Genomic DNA, 22,566 nt, shown 5'->3' on the forward strand with positions numbered 1-22,566 from the left:
ACCAAAAAGCCGTGAATGCTAAGGGTGGTTTTATTAAACATAAGATAATACATTTTTAATTTTTGCTTTCAACATCACAGAATTTTACAGATGTTACAGGATGTTACAAAAGGTGTTCAAAATGCTGTCCTTACATCCGTACCAGCCTTGTAGTCTTCTCTACATTGAGTTGCGAATCCTCTCAGGCATTCCTGGGTCATTTCTGATTTTCTGAAAGGGTCCTTCAACCTGATGCTGCAATTCCTCAACTGTGTTAATGTCAGAAGTGTACACCAAGCTTTTTTTTTTTTTTTTTACATGACCCCAGATACAAAAACCCATAGGATTTTTAAGTCTGGTGATCTGGGAGACCACATTACAGGCCCACTTCTACTTATCCACCGCATTACAGCCTTAGTTGTTAATGCGCCAATAAAACCCAAGAACCAATCCATTTCATGTGGCTGAGTGTCAAAAATCCAAACGAGCTAGCATTCATTTATTTATTTTTTATACTGGTGCCATAAAACAGTTACAGTAAGCGCCAGTTATTGCTATCACACTTGCGAATTGAATTTTGATTCTATTAAACAACAATTCTAATAAGTGAAAATCGGATGAATATTATGTGCAGGCTATAAAAATGAAGATATAAAGCACAAATTTGCACTTTTATTAGTCTTACCAATTAATAAATTTAAATGATATGTAAAAATCGATAAACAAACTGAATGCTGAATTGACAAATGGAATTCTATCCAGCTCAATTACTCTTGCTAAAAGGTGCAACAAAAAATAAGTAATTATTTTCATTAAAGGCCTATACACATGTTATCTGAAGTTCCATTTGTTTTGTTACCTATGAATAAAAATACGTAAGTACAATTTAATGTTTTTAAGGCCTCCGTAGCCGAGTGGGCAGGAGCGGGAGTGCAGTAGCACACGCTCTTTGAATAGACTGGGATTCAAGCCCCTGACTGCTGAATACGGTCGATCTGCCAACCCGCACTGGACCAGCGTGGCAGATTATGGTCCATTTCCCTCAGCATGAATTGTTGAGGAGGCTTCCATCCTGCAGTGGGTTGATAATGGCTAGACTTTACTTTTTCTTATTTCTAAACTTACTGAACCTTTTATTTTGGTCTCCAGAACAGTGTTTTTCATAAGTTCGAAAATCCAAACAAATCAGAAGTCCAAACTACCCCGGTTCCAATTAGTTCGGATTATCGATGCTCTATTGTACTAATATAGGTGTTTATAGATATTTTGGAGGTGTCCATACGACTTTGGTTAACAAGCCTGTTGTTTGGATGGCTAGTATCTTGGAGTGGCTCTGTATGTACATGGTCAATAGTTTTTGATATATTGGATTTGATATATTTGGTGTTATTAAACAAGTAAGATGTGAAGTTTTTTTTACTAGTCCTTTTGTAAACATGATGACTGATCAGCATATTTTTTGTGGTAAAACATTTTATCAAACTGGCAGTTTTGTTATAGTATAGTTATAGCATGAGTTTCAAGTGAAATTTAGTTGCAGAAAAGGTCTAAAAGGAAGAGTATTTTGCAGGATGCCTGAAAATATTGTATATGCACAGGAAACTTATCTTGGACAGTATGGATTTGATGGTCTTGGCCAACCTGCAATCCTGTGGTATTTCTGAAAAAGCAGCCTATAGGAATATAATCCACGTCATTGAACTGGCTTGTGTAACTTGGTCAGCATGGGGATATGGTAGTAAATGGGTCTAAGTCAATCATGATTTGAGTCCATGAGATTGCTAAATATGGTAATGATTGCTGTGGCCCTAGTGTTTCATAACACTAAAGGCTATACTTTCAGGATTGATTTAGGACCTGAAAAACAGTGAAAAAAAATATAAACTTGTGCCTAATTCTGAATGCTTATGCAGACATGGCTGTTTGAATAAAAAAAAAAAAAAAAAAAAAAAAATGGCTATGGAGTTTCCAGTGGTAAAAAGTAATAAAAATATAATACAATGTATTACATAAGAATAAATAAATTTATTATCTTCCTTACAACAATGTTCGAGTGAAAACAAAAAGCAATCAAATATACAAATTTTATACATAATAAAAATGGACTATTCAGAAGTCATACAAAGAGGAATTATTGTAAAAATTATAAACACAAAACAGATAATAAATAATGATAGGAAAATAGCAATTTAGATAACCAAGTAGAAATTCTGTAAGAGGAAATAATTAATTAGTACATGTACTAAAAGCATGTTTCTAACCTGTTTTTTAGGAATATGATTTGTGCTAAATAGGTCAATATGCAATTACTCATGTTAAAATTATACATTAATCTGTCAATATAATAAAAATGTAAGTAGTTTGTCCTGCTTTTATCAGTTTTAAATAACTTCTGGTGTCTTGAAGGTTGATCAGGTAATGAACAGTTAAAATTCATGGTTAATAGAGGCATAGCTGCTAACTTTATAATTTTGCTTAATAGAGATTTATGTCCAAAAGCTGCCTTCTTTCTAAGAGTTAGTAATTCAAAATGGTGATAATCAATTAATACAGTTTTTGGATATGTAATTTAAGCCTTTTCTACAGCACAGATATTTGATAAAATTTTTATCAAAAGTGATTTGAGGTATTGCTCAAAGTTTCTCGATGGTTCAACTGTTCATGATCCTGCTCAGGAAGCTAACAAACAAAATCAATATTTTGCATCTACATTCACACATGAGGAGTTATTCAGGAATGGGAATGCCATAGATGAAGTAAACACTGGCAGTGAGCTAGATGATCTTGTAATAATTGAGAGTAAAGTGGAGGAGAAATTGTTGAAGATAAATACAAGAAAGGCACCTGGGGTGGATGGGATCTATCCAGTTATATTAAAGGAGGCAGCAAAGGAAGTAAGCAATCTTTAGCCATAATTATGAGAGCTTCCTTGGATTCAGGGGAGGTCCCAACAGACTGGAGATGTGCAAATGTAACCCCAATTCACAAAGGAGGATCAAAGGCTGACACAAGTAATTATAGACCTGTGAGTTTAAATTCTGTTCCAGGAAAATTAATGGAAGCACTGGTTAAAGAAGCACTGCAGGTCACAAAAGAATTGGATGCAGGGAATAACTTTGATATTATATATTTGGATCTTAGAAAGGCTTTTGATACTGTTGCACATGGAAGACTGCTGCACAAATTGGAGCAGTGTGGCATTGGTAGCAAATTGTTGCTATGGATAAAGGGATGGTTGAGTGGCAGAAGACAGATAGTGATAATTAATGGACACTGCTCATCGTGGACTAATGTTATTAGTGGAGTCCCTTAGGGTTCAGTGTTGGGTCCATTGTTGTTTTCTGCATTTATAAATAATATTGATGATGGTATATGAAGCTTAATGTCCAAGTTTGCAGATGATACAAAGGTTGGCAGGGTTGTTAAGGATGCTACTGACGCTATGCTGCTACAACAGGATCTGGAAAGGTTGTGCAGATGGGTTGAGAGGTGGCAAATGAAGTTTAACATTGACAAATGTAAAGTACTACGTATGGGAAACAGCAACCCCAGAGCAACGTATCAACTCTGTGGTACTACACAGTGGTAGAGAATGAAAAGGACCTGGGGGTAATTGTGCAGGCAGATATGAAGTTCTCTGAGCAGTGCAGACGGGCTGCAAGAGTAGCTCATGGTGTCTTATCAATGATATACAGGAATTTTTCTAGCAGGGATAGGGAGGTGATTATTCCCTTGTATAAGGCAATGGTCAGGTCGCACCTTGAGTACTGTATACAGGTCTGGAGGCCTCATTTCAAGAAGGATGTAGAGCTGCTGGAACGAGTACAGAGAAGGGCAACAAGGTTAGTGAACGGAATGAAGGGTTGCTCTTATGAAGAAAGGCTTAAGTTTTGCAAATTACAGTGTCTGGAGACTAGGCACCAGCGAGGTGATCTGATAGAGGTGTACAAAGCTTTGAATGGTTTGAGCATGCTCAATGCTGATGGGATGCTGCCTCTTGCTCAGAATAATTACCTGAGAGGGCATAAATTCAAATTGAGGAAAGACAGATGTAGGATAGATGTGCGGAAATTTGCCTTTAGCCAGCGGGTAGTTGGTTGGTTGGTGGAACAGACTTCCATCCTTTGTTGTGGAAGTTGATAGCCTAAATAAATTTAAGGCTCAGCTGGACAGGTATTTCGAACGAACGGAGGGGTGAAGTGGAAGGGGTTTTTTTTTTTTTTTTGGCTGATGCTGCAAAAGCTTGCTTTCTTGCATCATATGCCTCTACTAATGCTTTTTTAGACACTTTCTGTGAGGTGCCTCTGTAGCCAGGTGGGAAGGAGCAGCAGTGCGTAGCACACACTTCTTGATTAGACCGGGGTTCGAGCCCGTCACCGCCAGATACGGAGGATGTGGAAAGGTCAGGGAATGATCACCGCATATCTCCGGAGCAATATGGCCTTAGTTGCTAATGCTCCTAAAAACTAAATAACAACAACACTTTCTGTGGCCTTTTCTAAACCTTTCCCACGAGGACACCGAAACTTGAGAGGCATATTTAGTTATTGGAAGAACAACCATTTGATAAATCTTGATCATGCTGTTGTTTCTAAATCCTTAATTTTTATTTTAAAATAGACTTAAGGCTTAATGATTGCTGTTATGAGTGTTTAATTTTGTATGATAATTAAAGATTGTTTACAACTTTTGAGTAATTCCAAAAATATTAAAAACTACCTTATAACAAATAAAAATAAACCAATAAAATAAACTATCTATATTTTTCTCTTTTTGCACAGTTAACTGACCTTTTGAATTTATTCAAGCTACCCTTAGCGGTAACTTATTCAAATAATTAATAACTCACTAGCTGAAAGAAAACTTGCTACATTTTGACTGGAGTGTAAGAAGTTTTTAATTTTCTCTTCTCCTGTAATTAGAAGTTATGGTCCCTAGTTCTGGAATCATTTATAGCAGTGAAAATTTCACCTTCATTCATTTTACCCTTCCCTCTAAGAGCCTTATAGACCCTAATGAGGTTTCTTCCCAGGTGCCTTATTAGAACTTGTTGCTAAGCCCATATATTCAAAATCTTTCCTCATATGGATGCTCTTTTGCAATTCTCACCAAATGGGTTGCACGTTTTTAGATCTTAATCTCGGGAAAAGGACAGTAATGAGGAGGTTGCCTTTCCTGGAATTGTCCCCCCCCCCTTGTTGGGATTTGGGCCACCTTTCAGTCTTGGTCCTGGATAAACATCCACCCTACCCTTAAAGATCAGCTCTAATTATTCTGTTTCATTTGTTTTATATTGTTAATTGAATGTTTATATTATCTGTTGGTAATTTGTGTGGTATAAAACAAAATTAATCTTAGATATTCAATTCTCCTATAAATGAATAATGGTTTCTTTCTTTAGTTCTCCTAAACCTCCATTTCATCAGATTAATGGAAGAAAGCAGCATATGCAAAGAAGTGTTCAAGAGGTAACATTTCATCATGAAGTGACCAAATACATTCATGATGGTAAGTGTTCTGATTTGTGTTCTTTATTAATTTCACATTATCTTTTATTTTTTGTTATTATCTTGTTCATTCTTTATTAGTTGAGCAGTATTACCTTGTTATCTCTAAGTCTATCTATAAGGATTATTTTGTATTAACTTCTTTAAATTATTTTAGAGATTAAAAATACATTTAAAAATAATGTAGTTACTGAGGCATTTCATGGTAACATAAAATTTTTACTTTTCCAGCACCATAAAAACACAAGTGGGGATAAGTCATAATTATTTCATTTATTACATTTTTTGTTTACCAGCTTATACAGGATAATTCAAAAGTAGCCTCATAAATTTGTAGGCCTACGAATTCAAGTATTTTGAGATTGGTAAATATACCAAGCACTGAGTGAAAGCTGTGGCCTTCAAGTTTTTATTCATGGCTAATGTCCTGATGTGTCTATTGCTAGGCAACGCCACGTCCCACTGAAAGTCAATATACTGATACTCTTGATGGATATTCCATGCTCACTGAATACATATGGAGGGTATGCTGCTTCCTCAATGGGTTATTATATATCTAGTATGACTCACAAAGAATTAAGTGGTGAAATTTTGACCCAAAGGTTAGTATATTCCAGAGAGGGAAAATTTTATGAGGCACTATAATTTATATCAAGTTATCTCAAATTTTATGGTAACTTTTGCCTTAGTCAGTGGTACCACCAGTAATTTTCATGATAGGAGGGATTGTTAGTTAACATACAAAAATAAGTTAATGAAATTTATTGTAATAAAAGATTAAACAACACTGTACTCCATTTAAATTTTTAAAGGCAAAAAAATTATAGTTTATTGAAACAAGCTGTAAAGCAAACTTTACAGAAAACATTCATGTACTCCAACTGTTCAGAGGTCAATTTGATGACGTTTTGCTATCCGTATGGATATCGATGTCAAGTGTAAAGTATGGAGCCTGTCATCAGTGTCCACATGGTACCATGATGCCCTCACTTTCCAACTTCTCATGCATACCCTTAAGAGTATGCATGTACACCACCAGCCTAGATATATTGCACTAGACATTTCTGCATTTATTAAAATGGTGTGTCGACCTCAACTTTGGGTTGATTATCATGTTTGTTAAGTGAAATAGCATATCCCACAAAGTGAGTGCTCCTCTTGGGGGAGACAGTCATCCCGATTGGATGATTGTGTAAATTGTACAGGAGATCACTATGCCAGCACAAGATAGCTTTTAGAAGTAGTGTTAAGATTTTTGTTGTTTGAGTATCTTTTATAATGCTGTGTATTATAATATATCTTGAATACAGTTTTGTACATATATAAATTAATTTCATTTAGCTTGGAAGAATGTGTGCAAAGAAATTGAGTTAACAAACCAGTGTCCAGGTGAAGGCAAAGGTAGGTATTTTGAATAATTAAGTAATTGGAAGTTGACACCAGTTTATTATATTCATAAGTTTTAGAGATCACATAAAGTGATGTGAATTAATTCTGTTATGCCTGCCAAGGAAAAAAGTTGATAATGGGTAAAGCAGCTGTCATCTTTTAATGACACAAAAGGTGACGTACACGTTTGTACATTTGGTATTAAGAATAAAAGATCTAAGGACTTGCTTAGCAAGTACAGAGCAATGTTGAGAAAAAGTTCTGAGTAAGAATTAAATATTGTTGCACATAAAAGATTGCTTTTTTTGTAAAATAATAAGAGGAGTTTACCTCAGTATTGTACGTAGAACACTTCCGTATGATACTCTCAAGAAATTAAAACGAAAAAATCGAAAACTTAGATTAGAGTAAAAAATAAATAATTAAGAACCAATTTAACACAATTAAAAATCAAAAAGAATCTAACGCAATTAAAAATTAAAAAGAATCTAACGAAAATATTCAAAACAATTTTCCTTCCTAAAGCTGACAACACTTTTTGACCATATGTCGTGATCACAGGAATGAAAATTACCGAATAGGGTTGAACCTGAAACTTAAATAGTGATTATTTGTCTTTGCGCATGCGCGTAAAGGTCCACGCATGGAGATCAAATACGGCTGCCGAACATTAACAGAATTCTCGTGTAATTTAATTTCTACGGTTTCTGCAATTAATAGTTGCGTATAATTACGTTGAACATTAAGTATTTTGGCTTCATTAAATAAAAAAGTATGTTTTTCGTTAATGGCACGAAAGGCTAATTCTGATGCTGCTGAACGAGAAGCACGAACTGAGGCTTCATGTTGATTTACACGAATATTCAGAGAAAATCGCGTCGAACCTTGGTAAGATGAGTCGCAATCACCGCAAGAAATGTTGTATACCAGATCATTAATTTGTGTTGCGAACGCGGAAAGAACCGAGCGATTGTTCAGTATAGTGTGTAATTTCCGTATTGGCCTGGCCACAATTTTAAATTCGGTATCTTTAAAGAATCTATTAAGCTGTTTGTGCCATTGTTCAACATATGGGACAGAAATAAAGTATTTTTTTGATATTACTATTGTTGGTTGGTGTAGTATTTTGTATCCTATCCTTAGCCTGTACCCTAATTCGGTTGATTGTGGCAAGGGGATAACCCCTGTTTAAGAACCTGCTAGTTAATATTTGTATTTCTGAGCCCAAAGCAGATTCCGTCATTGAATATTTATAGGCATTTAGAAATTGATTAAAGATAATCGATCTTTTGTAGGTGAACGGGTGATAGCTATTATAATGTAGAAGCATACCGGTGTTTGTAGGTTTTCGATAGATGCTAAATTGGATTTTATTCGAGTCCCAAGTAAGCGTGAAATTTAGAAAGTTTAATGAACTAGCTGACGTATTCTGTGGTAGTACGTTGTGTGTCTGTGGGGGGGTTGTCACCCAACTCGTATGTACTTGGTCGCAAGCCCGCAACAATGTGTTAGAATTCGCATGAATGTTTCTTGACCTATCCGATAATGTTTGCAACTTATTAACGTGTCTGTATTTTATTTCTGAGGTCTGTGCTTCATGTCGCAAATCTATGGAGGTCTTCAATACAGACCAATCATTCAGATGTAGATAATTTTTTAAGTTATCGCTAAGCTTCCTAACCTGGGAAAGGTATTTCTGTTTATTCACAGACATACAATGTACTACCACATTATACGTTAGCTTGTTCACGAATACCCCCTCACCCAGTATTCAATGAACCGACATATCAACAGATTACAAATCTTTCCTCGTGTACGCTATCGCAGAACCAGATTTCACTTTTATCCAAAGGACTAAATTATAATTTAGCACCTCGAAAACTACCTAAAAAAACAGTGCGTAATTGATATTGAATATGGACTTCATAATGTTCCATAAAAATATTTATTTATTCAACAAGTTAGCCAAGTAGTGAATAACATAAAAGAAACGTGACTTCCTAAATTGAATACACAATTTCTTCGGGGAAATTGGACATTATTATACAGAGGGCAGATAAAGGAGATACAGTGGTAATACTAGATAAACCTGATTATATTAATAAGTTAGATTCAGTTGTTTCAGATACCTCCACTTATCTTCAAGTAGACCCAGCACTGTTTACCAATTTGGTCAATAAATATAATAAAACGTTAACCACATATCGAAAAAACGACTACATCACTATGGCCCAGTTAAAGGAATTGAAGGCCAGAACATACAATATTCCTGCACTTTTCGGTCAGGTAAAATTACACAAGACTGGATTTCCTATTCGAACTATTGTTTCCTACAGGAACTCAGCATTTTCATCCTTAGCCACACGTGTATATAGCATTATAAAACCCTTTAGACAGGTAATACAATTTGGGATTAAGAACTACGACACATTATTTAATAATCTTAAAGACTGTAGACTTGGCAACAATGACAATTTATTCCTCGTTATATACGAATGTAAACGTTGAATACACATTAGATATTATTTGGGATATGTTAAATAAAAACTTGACACCGATTAATTATACTAAGCTACCTATTAAGGAAATCTTTCACTTAATTAAATTGTTAGTTGAGGCCAACTATATCACCTTTCGAGACAAGGTGTACAAACAAATTTTTGGATTGCCAATGGGTTTGAGCCTGAGCGGCTTAATGTCAGAGATCTATCTCTCAACAATTGAGCATATACATTTGACACCTTTTTGACCCCGTATCACATACTATGGGAGGTATTTAGACGATGTTCTAGTTATTACTGATAGTAGTACTATCCAAGACATTTTACATTCATTTAATAATATTCATTCTAGACTCATATTTACATTGGAAAGGGAGGATACGGATACAAAGTCATTAAACTTTCTAAATTTCACGCTTACTCGGGACTCGAATAAAATCCAATTTAGCATCTATCGAAAACCTACAAACACCAGTATGCTTCTACATTATAATAGCTATCACCTGTTCATCTACAAAAGATCGATTATCTTTAATCAATTTCTAAATGCCTATAAATATTCAACGACGGAATCTGCTTTGGGCTCAGAAATACAAATATTAACTAGCAGGTTCTTAAACAGGGGTTATCCCCTTGCCACAATGAACCGGATTAGGGTACAGGCTAAAGATAGGATACAAAATACTACACCAATCAACAATAGTAATATCAAAAAATACTTTATTTCTGTCCCATATGTTGAACTGTGGCACAAACAGCTTAATAGATCTTTGAAGATACCAAATTTAAAATTTGGTATCTTCAAATGAGTAACTTCCATAATTTCCAATACGGAAATTACACACTATACTGAACAATCGCTTGGTTCTTTCTGCGTTCGCAACACAAATTAATGATCTGGTATACAACATTTCTTGCGGTGATTGCGACTCATCTTACCAAGGTTCGACGCGATTTTCTCTGAATATTCGTGTAAATCAACATGAGCCTCAGTTCGTGCTTCTCGTTCAGCAGCATCAGAATTAGGCTTTCGTACCATTAACGAAAAACATACTTTTTTATTTAATGAAGCCAAAATACTTAATGTTCAACGTAATTATACGCAACTATTAATTGCAGAAACCGTAGAAATTAAATTACACAAGAATTCTGTTAATGTTCGGCAGCCATATTTGATCTCCATGCGTGGACCTTTACGCGCATGCACAAAGACAAATAATCACTATTTAAGTTTCAGGTTCAACCCTATTCGGTAATTTTCATTCCTGTGATCACGACATATGGTCAAAAAGTGTTGTCAGCTTTAGGAATGAAAATCGTTTTGAATATTTTCGTTAGATTCTTTTTGATTTTTAATTGTGTTAAATTGGTTCTTAATTATTTATTTTTTACTGTAATGTAAGTTTTCGATTTTTTCGTTTTAATTTCTGGAGCGTATCATACGGAAGTGTTCTACGTACTATATTGAGGTAAACTCCTCTTATTATTTTACAAATATTAATATCAACGTAGAACGTATTGAATATTACAGCTCTGATTCATACTATATAAAAGACTGCTGTACAAACTAGAGCAATGTGGCATTAAGGGAAAGTTACTGCTATGGATAAAGGGATGGCTAAGTTGAAGAAGACAAAGTGGTTATCAGTGGGCACTGTTCTTCATGGATTAACGTTATCAGGGTTCAGTGTTGGGCCCATTGTTGTTTTTAGTATCCATTAATAATATTGATGAAGATATATTGGGTCTTAAGTTTTCAGATGATACAAAGAAAGTGATGAACCATTGGCCTGCTAAATGTGAATGGCAAAGGTTGGCAGTGTGGTTATGAAAACAGTAATTAGGGTAAGCTACTGCAACAAGATCTAGGACAATTGTGTCAATGGGCTGAGAAATGGCAATTGAAGTTCAACATTGAATGCAAGGTACTACATGTGGGAAGCAGTAATCTAGAGTAATTTATCAAATGTGTGGTACTACACTCAGGGTAGTGGAAAATGAAAATGACCTGGGATCAATTGTGCAGTCAGATATAAAATTTCTCTGAGCAGCGCAGACATGATGCCTGGACAGCTCACAGGGTTTTGTCAATAATATATAGAAGTTTTGCTAAAAGGGATAAGGAGGTGATTATCCCTTTGTATAAGGCCAGGATTAGGCCGCATCTTGAGTATTGTATACAGGTCTGGAGGCTTTATTTTAGGAAGAATATAGTTATGCTGGAATGGGGCAAGGAAGGGCAACCAGATTGGTGAAGGGAACAGAAGGGCCTCTTACTTAGAAAGGCTTCAGTTCTGCAAATTGCAGCGTCTGGAGACTATTTACCCGCAGGGTGATCTGTTTGCAGTGTTTAAGGCATTGAATTGATTGGGTAAGTTGAATTTTAATGGCATTCTTTTCCTCTTGGCGAGACTACACACATGAAAGGGCATAATTAAATAAATTGAGTTCAGGAAAGATGGTTGCAGGGTAGATGTGTGGAAGTTTGCCTTCAGCTAGCAGGTGGTTGATTCGTGGAAAAGGCTTCCATCTGTTGTGGAAGTGGATGGTTTGAATAAATTCAAGGAAGAACTAGACATATTCTTGAAGGGTGTGGGTGGGTGAAATGTGTAGTTATTTATTTTTGCTGATGCTATATATAAACTTGCTTTCTTGCATCATTTGCGACTACTACTACTAAATTTGAAAGTGTCTGCAATTTTACCTAGACATTGTTGGAGGGAGTACATGATAAGAGCTTTGTCATTCAATTCAGTTCTGAGGAGACTGTGCAAGACTCATGGGAAGAACTTTTCTTTGCATGGTCTGTGCTTTGTAATAGGGGAGATTGTTTTTACACAAGTGTTGGCTACACTTGAATATAAGGGGTACAAGGATATTTGCTGATACTATCAAGTCAGTGTTAGGTTGATTAGAAAACTTGGTAGGAAGGGCTGTGTATACAGGCTAATAGAGTAATGGCAGCCATGGGTAGAGATGAAAGTAATCTTTGCACTGTTTCTATTTGGATATGCAACAGCCTGGAGTGTTAGGGAGTACAAGGCCTGCTGGCAGTCCTTTTGCAACAAGCACATGCATGGGTTGTGTTATGGTTACTAAGTGCAAAAACAGGTGCATTAATGCTATGATTATAGTAAATAAATTTAAGAATTTGAATTACTGTTTAGGTCATTAAATGTGGTTTGGTTTGACTTGGTTTTGTATGAGTACACACTGGAGAGACAAAAATGATAGCAGAAGGCTAAATTATAGGCCAAGTGACTGTGATGAGTATAACAACAACTATGTAGACAAATTGAGTGGACAGAAATCAAAATTTCTTGTAATGGGAGATTTTAACTTTCTAGATACTGAGTGAACTTGTGGGTTGGTCATTTACGTAATAGCAGCCTTTTGTAGATTTATTGGACGACTGTTTTCTACATCAGCATGTTAGAGAGGCAACGAGAGAAAGCAGTACTCTTCATCTGATTATCAGTAGTGACTCTTCTTACAGAGGGTTCTCGTTATCTTCAGATAACGATAATTGGTTCCAGAAAATTCCACTTAAAACGGGGACCAAATTTTTGTAATGTGTATTATGTACTTGCACTTAGTAAAAAAATGGATTGAAGGAACTCAAAGTTGAGACAATTATTTTATTATTATCAGCCATATGGTGCAAGAAATGGTCCTTGAGGTTGTCACAGACATTCTCTCAGATGTGCCAGACAAGCTGTACTTGCTACCTGGGAGTCTAAAACGCTGATGGAACTGATATTTGGGTGACACTCAAGTCAAGTGGACCCAATTTCGGCGAAGTCCGGACGGTCTGTGACAGCCAAATCCTCTGCTGCACCTTCACAATGGTGGGACTGTTAGTAATCCTGGGTATAACCTCCATGCACAAGTACATGGTGGGTGACCACCCAGATGTGAACCAACATAAGCTGGGGTCGAGGTGTGGCGCCCACACCACATGGAGGAACGCCGCCCCTCTATGTTACCAGGCAGTACTAGATGGTACATGACTCTCATCAACCGGTGAAATACCACCACTTTCCTTATTGGAGGCCGGAAGTGGTGGAACCCATGTTTAGTCTCTAGAGCTAAGTTCCGGTCAACCCTTCCCTATCTCTTCCATCATGCAGTACGATTGATGACTTTTGAGGTTATGATGAATGTCGTGGCGAGATCCAATATTCCTTACATTTCAAGGATACAGCTCTAAAATGGTGTTCTCAGGCAGGCCACTAGTAAGTACACTGGAACGAACCTATTGGTAACTCTCTAGGAGGCTTCCGGATCAGCTAGTGTATAATCTTGCTACCTCTACTCTGCCAGATAGTGACTGAAGGGAGTCCGAGTAGTGTGTATACGAGGATCATTGTCGAGACCACGTTATATCAAGGATCTGGGTATATTCTTACCACGTGTACGCCATATCCAAAAATTTCATTACTTCATACAGCATGTCCGACCCACTTTTTCTTACTATTGAATACACCATGAATTGTCAAACTAATAGAGCAAGCTTATCTGCGAAAAGATCTAAACCTCCCAAGCACTTCCTAATTCATTTCACAAATATACGTGGTCTCAATTCTAATCTCAACAATGTCCATTTCCACTTGCAGTCTGCCAAACCCCATGTACTTTTTCTGACAGAATCTCAGTTATTGGTTTATTCAACTACTGCTCATCTCAGATGCACAAATTATTCGCTGTACGATTCCTTTCGCCTCAAAGGTGGTACTTGTGTATATGTCCGTTCTGATATTCCCTGTCAGAGACTTGGCAATTTGGAATCTCCCCTCTTTGATCTTCTCTGGCTTAAAATCTCTCTACCTCATTGTGTCAAATTCATCTGTTGTCTCTACCGTTCTCCGAACTCCACTAATCACTTGGAGCTCTTTGACTTCCTCTCTTTGCAACTTGACTTTCTCCAGTCCAACTTTCCTAACAGTGAGATAATTTTCCTTGGTGATTTTAATGTTCACAACTCCAGCTGGCTTCTGTTTTCTAGTCACACTGACCCAGCAAGTCGAGATGATGAGGCTTTTGCAATTACTAATGACCTAGCACAGATTGTTCATTTACCTACAAGAATACCGGACAATCCTAATCATACAGCCAGTACGCTTGATCTTTTTCTCAGAAACAACCCTTCTAAGTACACGGTTGAAGTGAGAGGTCCTTTAGGCACTTCATATCACAACTTGGTGATTGTCTCTTCTCCAATGGAACCTTTATCTCATGGCTATTCCCAACCTCGTGTTGTTTGGCATTACAAGAATGCAAAATGGGATGACCTATGAGACTTCTTTTCTTCTTTTCCTTGGTCGGATTACTGTTTCAAAACTTCTGATGTCAACGTTTTTTCAGATCGTGTCAGTGAAATTATTCTTGCAGGAATGGAATCCTTTATCCCACACTCCACTTTAAAATCTCGTCCTTTATCTAAACCTTGGTTTTCCAATAAATGTGCTAAGGCTGTTCAAGAGAAGAATATTGCATATCGTAATTGGCTTGTTTCTAATTCTTCAGTTTCATTTTCTGCCTACACCAAAGCTCGCAACAATTGTAAAGCAGTTATTAATCAGTCCAAACTAGAGTTTGAACAGGCTAAGAGTAGAAAACTTGCTTCTTGCCCTAATGGTAGCCAAGCATTCTGGTCTCTTGCCAAAGCTATTGGCCGCAACTTTTGCCCATCTCTGCTCCCACCTCTGTCCAAACCAGATGGTTCTGTTGTCACTTCAGCCAAGGATAAAGCTGACCTGCTAGCATCCCATTTTTCTTCCAGCTCATGTATTAATGATCTTGGTAAAACACCTCCCACCATTCCCAACACGCTCCATTCAATGCCCCCTGTGGTCTTCCGTCAAAAGGATATCAGAAGGATTTTGATGAATCTTGATGCTAAGAAAGCTCCAGGTCCCAATGGTATTTCTCCACTTGTTCTCAAAACCTGTGCTCCTGAACTTACTCCTGTTCTTTGCCGCCTTTTTTCACTTTCTTCCTTCTGCTTGGAAATTTGCTCATATCCAGCCAGTTCCTAAAAAGGGATGACAAATCCCTCCCATTCAATTATCATCCCATTGCAATTAGTTCTACTCTTTCTAAAGTAATGGAGAAATCAATTAACCGCCAAATTTTAAACTACCTAGAAACCTTCCGTCTGATCAACGATCGCCAGTATGGATTCCGTCAATGTCGATCCACTGGTGATATTCTGGCTTATGTTACCCATTTATGGACTAATTCAATGGAAAGGTTTGGTGAAACACAAGTAGATGCTCTTGACATCTCAAAGTCTTTTGATCGTGTTTGGCATAAAGGTCTTCTAAACAAGCTTCCATCTTATGGTTTGCCAACTGTTTTTAGTAATTGGTTATCCAGTTTTCTCTCTGATTGCTCACTGAGGGTGATGGTGGATGGCTCTCTCTCTCTTCTAACTTCTCCACTAATGCCGGCGTCCCCCAAGGTTCAGTTCTTTCCCCCACTCTTTTCCTCTTGTATATTAATGACCTTCTTCCATTGACTGGAAATCCTATCCATAGTTTTGCCGATGATAGCACATTGCATTCAACTTTCCATTTTGAGAAACCTTGTCTGCTCAATCAGCTTCAACTTCTCGAAAATCTGCTACCAATTCATTAAATGCCAATCTTCAGGTAATTCTCCAGTGGGGCAAAGACAACTTAGTTGATTTCAACCCTTCTAAAACTCAGTCTTGTCTTATATCTCGCAAAAAGGATCCTTCTGCTCCTATGCTTATCTTTAGTGACACTCCGATTTCTAGGCAAAATGATATATCTCTTTTGGGGATTACTCTGACTTGTGATCTCTCTTGGCACAAGCACATTACAAATATTGCTTCCTCTGCATCTAAAAAAACTTGGTTTTCTCTTTTGCTTCCGGCGTTACTTTTCTTCCAAACAGCTGCTCACTCTGTATACATCGCAAATCCGCCCTGCCATGGAATATTGTTCCTACATCTGGGGTGGTGCTCCCAACCTCTCTCAGGCTTCTTGATTCCATTCAGAAGAGGGCAGTTAGGTTAATTAATGATTCATCTCTAACAGAGTCTCTGCACTCGCTTTCTCATAGACGTACTGTTTCTGCTGCATGCCTCTTCTACAGATACTTCCATGGGCACTGTTCTTCTGAATTGGTTTCTATAATTCCCGCTCTCTCTCCTTCAAAACAGTCCGAACACGTGCCGCCACCAGCCAACATCCATTTACTGTCCAACTTCAAACCCACAGAACCAACTTTTCATCTTCCTCATTTATTCATTCAACTGCCGTTTTTTGGAACAACTTTCCTTCATACATATTTCCTGAAAATTACAATCTACAGAAGTTAAAGTCCAATGTCAACAAATATCTTCTTTTGTCTTCTCAACCTCCAACCCAAGCACGGTACTAAGTACTATAGGTTCTAATACCTCTCGTGTTTGGGGTTCACATAAAAAAAAAAAAAAAGAAAAAAAAAAGAAAGCCTGAGGCTAATGCTGCACCAGCATAAGCTTCAGCATATGAGAGAGAGAGAGAGGTCACCAAGAAAGAAGAATGATGACATCCAGCTCAGGACCCTGGGTGTGCCAAGCCCATGCTCACCAGATGTGAGCCCCTGGGGTTTATTAGACATTTTTTTATTATATGTTGAACAATGTAAGGTTCAATAAAGGTCATTGAAGTTACAGTATTTGTTATTTTTAATAATAAAGAATGAATTTAGAGTTTTGTTTTTTATGCCATAATTTTTCACATAAAATTGTATCGTAGCATTTATGTCTTTAACTTTGTGCTTAACTTTTGCTGCATGAACATGAAACTGGTCATTCTCACAAAAATATTCAAGTGCTTGGTCAACTTTCTCAAGGGCTTCCTTTAATTCTCAAATCCTTGCAACTGCGGGGACTTGGCTAATGATCACTCGGATACTGGGGACCCCCCCCATACATTAAGAATGTCCAGGTAAAGGAACAAGTGCATGTTAGTGTTCAAAATATAGTGATGTAAGAGCTGCTTAAAGATATATTTACTGTGAAGTGTAAAAGGATTTTGCAAAGGTGCAGGGTAACTACAGTGGTTTTAAGCAATTTTTAAATTCTCTTCAGCAGGCCCAACTGATGTTATTATCAGTTGCAAATTCTAAATGGAAAGCATTAAGGGAAGTAATCATAAAAGATATTAAGCTTTTTATACTAACTAAGAAATATTTTTCCAGGTTTAGACATAAATGGATGAACTGAATGAGACTAGTGGCAGAGAAGAAAAATGCATGGGATGATTATAAATTATAAATACAAGGGACACAGAAACCTATATTAAGTACAGATTAGTCTGCATTCAAGTCAAAAAGGGGATTAGGCAAGCTAAGGCAGATTATGAGATGCCTTTGCTAAGAATGCACAGAAAAGTAGCAAAGAATTGTTTGCTTATGTTAACACTACAAGAAAAGTGATGAACTACAAGAAAAGTGATGCTAAATATGAATAACATCACTTGTCATCACTTAACAGCCCTGTCAGGTTGCTGACAAACTGAAGGGCTATATATTGAAATTCAAAATTTAGAGATATAACTGTATAGACAAATTGGGTAGGCCAGTAAATCAGAATTTCTTACAACGGGGGACTTTTTCCAGATATTGACTAGAACTTGTGGGTTGGACACTGACACAGTGGATCTTAAATATTCTTTTGTTAATGTTAATTTATTTAATTTTAATTATTAATCTTATTAACAAAATAACTAATGTAAAATTATTTAAAACTGTTAAAATTTAATATTTACCTTATGTTTGCCAATAGCTATTTGTTAAATAATTCAAGACTTAAGCCTTAATAAATAAATGCATAATCAAATTAACAACTTTTATACAAATCAGGTAACCATAATTTACTGGTTCTGCTGTCTTTATAGTCACTGAAGAAGTGGCACAGGAGATACCACAAAACATCTGAGAATAATCTGTAGTTCTTTAAGAAATTAAAGCAGATTACACTCCACACAGGCTTAAGTGCTCATTATATCACTGATTTCTACTAACACAGTAGCAAGGCTATTGTGGATTTATTGGATGACTGTTTTCTATAATAGCATGTTAAAGAGGCAACAAGAGAAAGCAATACTCTTGATCTGATTATCAGCAGTGACTCACACATGAGGAATTTTTTAGGGGTGGGGAGACCACAAGTGTATTAAATTGTAATAGGGAGCTAAATGATTTTATCTCTTCAGTTATATTAAGGGAAGCAGCAAAGGTGGTAAGCAAGCCATCATTTGACTTTTAGCCATAATTATGAGAGCATCCTTGGATTCAGGGAAGATCCCTTTGAATTGGAGATGTGCAAATGTCTCCACAATTTACAAAGGATGATCAACCATGTCTGACCAATCTGATTGGATACTGTGAAGCAATAACAAAGGAATTGGATACAAAAACTTATTTTGACATCATGTTCTTAGATTTTAGAATAGATTTTGATATTGTTTCACATAAAAATACTGCTATACAGATTGGAGCAGTGTGGCATTAGGGGTTGTATACTAGTGAGGATAAAGAAATGGTTGAGTGGCAGAAGAAAGAGGTTGGCTATTAATGGGCACTGCCCTTTTTGGATTAATGTTATCAATAGAGTTTCTCAGAGTTCAGTGCTGAGCCTATTGTTTTCTATATTAATGATACTGATGAAGGTGTATCAGGCTTATTGTCTAATTTGGAGAAGAGATTAAGGTCATTAGGGTGGCTAATGTAATCAGGGTATGCTATTTCAACAAGAGCTAGAAAAATTAGGCAGATGGAATGAGAAGTGGCAATTGAAATTTAACATTGACAAATGCAAAATTCTGCACATGGGTAGCATTAATCTTCATTTCTGCAATTTGTAGTGTGTCAAAACTAGACCCTTGTAAGTAGATCTGATTGAGGTGTCCGAGACTGAATGGATTGAGTAAACTAAATGTTAATAGCATCCTTACTCTAGCTGATACAACTCACACACAGAAGGGGGGAAATATTAAATTCAGAAAGGATGCTTGAATAGATGCAGAAATTTTCTTTCAGCCAGCAAATAGTTTATTGTTAGATTAAACTTCCCATCTGGTATTGTGGAAGTGGATAGTTTGAATACATTTAAGGAAGAATTAGAAAAATTATTATTATTATTTTTTTTTGGTTGACGCTGTATAAGTTTGTTTCCCTTGCATTATTTTCAATACTAATAATCTGTTATTTTCTTTTGTCGTAATGAAGCTTGCATTTAGGAAGAAGAGGTACAGACCATAATAATACATTATTCATCACTGAAATTATCTCATCTAAAAGGAATGAGTGAATTTACTTGAATATTTGGATAATGTAACTGTGACATATATAGATGTAAATAAAATATAGACAAAGCTGATTGGTGCTTTAGAATGTTCAGTAATGTATGGTTATGATATTTTTTGAGTTCAAAGCTGGGACAAAACGTTTTCTGAAGAATGAAAACTGGGACAGAATTCTGGACAGCTATTATAAATGATATCAAATTATTATGATACTATTATGAAATAGTTGGATCAGTGTAAATTCTATTATCTCTTTATCCTATATTTTCAAGCAACCAAACCAAGATATATGGGGCCCATGGGGGTAGAAATTTTTTAAAAATGCTGACAATGTTGAAGTTATTTTTGAAGTGGATTAACAATCCCATGATGCACATTTGCATCATGATGCAGTTAATGTGTGTCATGGGTTTTAAGAATAATGTAATTAAATTTAAGTTTATGAGAGAAAAAGTAGGTTGGAATATGAAAACTGATTGACAGAAATCAGTTTTTGTTCAGTTTCTTAGTAATAACCAGCATTTATTGTATGACCTTATTCTAGAAAATCGATGTGAATAATACCTGGCATCCCAAATTATGGTGGTTATCGTTTTGTTAGGTGAGGTAAATGCGTGTGCCTCCTCATTCCATATTGGGTTTTGATGATGTTGTGTCTTATTGGTAGTTAGATGCAATTTAAAAAAAAATCACCTCCTTCCCTCTTAAATCATTTATTCAGAACCAGTTTAAATTTGACCTTCCAGGTCTTTCTTTGTGTTCTACTGAAAGTTGTTTGGCATTGTGCACAAACTTTACTGTAGGTTGTTACAGATTATGGTTTTAACTCTTATGTTAAGTTTGAATGCTAATTCATTTGCTCTTATTCTTCTGTCACGTTTATTGTACACAAAAAAATATTATAACTGTCTGTCATGGCAAGCAGTGCCAGGAAGTTAACTCATAAACCTGAGATTTTCATAAAGCACTGATTTAGTCGTTAACCTTGTTTTGTTCTGTGTATTTTTAAGCATTTGTGTAATTTTCACTATCAAACATGGAAAACCATGACAGGCAAGGTATTCTCGTAATGTTTTCAAAACCACTGACGAATTTCAAGCAAGCCCTGCCATATAATTTTAGAATTTAATAATAGAATTGTTCTTCTGAACTAGAAACATGTGCAAACAACATCCTATTTTGGATTGACGTTATTCATCATAGCAGTCGAAACGATGGGCTTGTTAAAACATGCAGTTTTAATGAACTATGTCAACTTTTTTTTTTTTTTTGGTAGTTATTGGCGCATAGGCTTCTGTGGCCATAATGCACCTCCCAAGGTTTTTGCAGTACTTTGATCCAAGCCCGAGGCGGGAATCGAACCCGCGACCTTTGGGTTGCCAGGCAGGCACTTTACCCACCCGGCATGTCAACTTTAAATATAGACCGAACATGTTGTGATCCCCGACAAACTGGCTATGCCAATCCCTTAATTAAACTTAAGTATCTGTGAGTTAACTATGGTTTCTCCTTTACCACTGTGAGCCGGTACTAGCTTCTTTATTACTTCCCAGTTTTCCCACTATAGCCATTCATGTTTGTGCTGGTTTTCTAAAAGAATCAAAATAAGTGCAACTCAAATTCATTAGACCAATATATTAATAAATGAACAAGTTTTGCTTTTTAACAAACTTGGTGATTTATCGATATATCATGTGTGCTACTGCAACAGGATCTAGTAAAGTTAGGCAGATGGGCTGAGAAATGCAATTGAAGTTAACATTGACAAATGCAAAGAACTGTATATGGGTAGCAGTAACCCCAGTAATGGTACTACACTCAGAGTAGTGGAAAATGAAAAGATCTGGGAGATAATTGTGCAGTCACATATGAAGTTCTCTGAACAGTGCAGACAGGCTGCCAGGACAGCTCATGGGTTTTGTCAGTGATATATAGGAATTTTGCTAGCAGGGATAAGGAGGTGATTATTCCATTTTATAAGGCAATGGTTAGGCTACATCTTGATTACTGCATACAGGTCTGTAGGCCTCTTTTTAGGAAGAACATAGAGCTGCTGGATAGGTGCAGAGAAGGGCAATGAAATTGGTGAGGGGAACAAACGGTTGCTCTTACCAAGAAAGACTTCACTTTTGCAAATTGCAGTGTTTGGAGACTAGCTTGAGCAAACTCAGTTCTGATGAGATTCTTCCTCTTGTTCAGATTATGGACATGAGAGGACAGCCGACCGGGCTAGCCAGGTGGGTAAAGTACCTGCCTGGCAACCCAAAGGTCGCGGGTTCGATTCCCGCCTCGGGCTTGGATCAAAGTACCGCAAAAACCTTGGGAGGTGCATTATGGCCACAGAAGCCTATGCGCCAACAACTACAAAAAAAAAAAAAAAAATGAGAGGACAATTAAAACAGAAAAATGGATGGTTGCAGAATAAATGTGTGGAAGTTTGCCTTCAGCCAACGGGTGGTTGATTGCTGGAACAAGCTTACATCCATTGTGTGGAAGCTTAAATTCAAGGAAGAACTAAACAAACTATTGGAGGGAATGGATAGGTAAAATGGGAAGTGTTTTTTTTTTTTTTTTTTGGCTGTTGCTATATAAGCTTGTGTTCTTGCATAATTTGTCATTACTAATTCTAATGCCAATTGTCTGTTTTGTGAAATATGGTTCAACTTCCATAACTTTTAATTAAATGGAAAGAGTAATTTCTTTAACTTTTTTCACTATGGCTGCATTAATTCTTTAACAATATTTATAGTTACAAAGTGCATTTAAAATTAAGTTTATCCATTGAGTTAGACATTAATTTTTGCTATTCGATTCATCAATTGGTCTACTGGTCATTAAATTGTTGAAGTTAATTGTTTATGTTATTAA

The 22,566-nt window shown here is 36.4% G+C and overlaps 1 protein-coding gene across 2 annotated transcripts in view; it reads left to right on the top strand.

Annotated features, from left to right (window-relative positions):
* The window catches only part of LOC150082369 (uncharacterized), a 72,443-nt gene that overhangs the window by 39,912 nt on the left and 9,965 nt on the right, over positions 1–22,566 (top strand). For both annotated transcript variants that reach the window (XM_090380523.1, XM_090380524.1), the window contains 2 exons: positions 5,381–5,487; positions 6,828–6,887. In XM_090380523.1, coding sequence (XP_090236649.1) covers positions 5,381–5,487; positions 6,828–6,887 — 167 coding nt within the window. The remainder of the gene's footprint in view (positions 1–5,380; positions 5,488–6,827; positions 6,888–22,566) is intronic.

The sequence above is a fragment of the Mastigoproctus giganteus genome, chromosome 8, assembly GCF_048544385.1.
Source record: "Mastigoproctus giganteus isolate SK-2022 chromosome 8, ASM4854438v1, whole genome shotgun sequence".
Classification (NCBI taxonomy): domain Eukaryota; kingdom Metazoa; phylum Arthropoda; class Arachnida; order Uropygi; family Thelyphonidae; genus Mastigoproctus; species Mastigoproctus giganteus.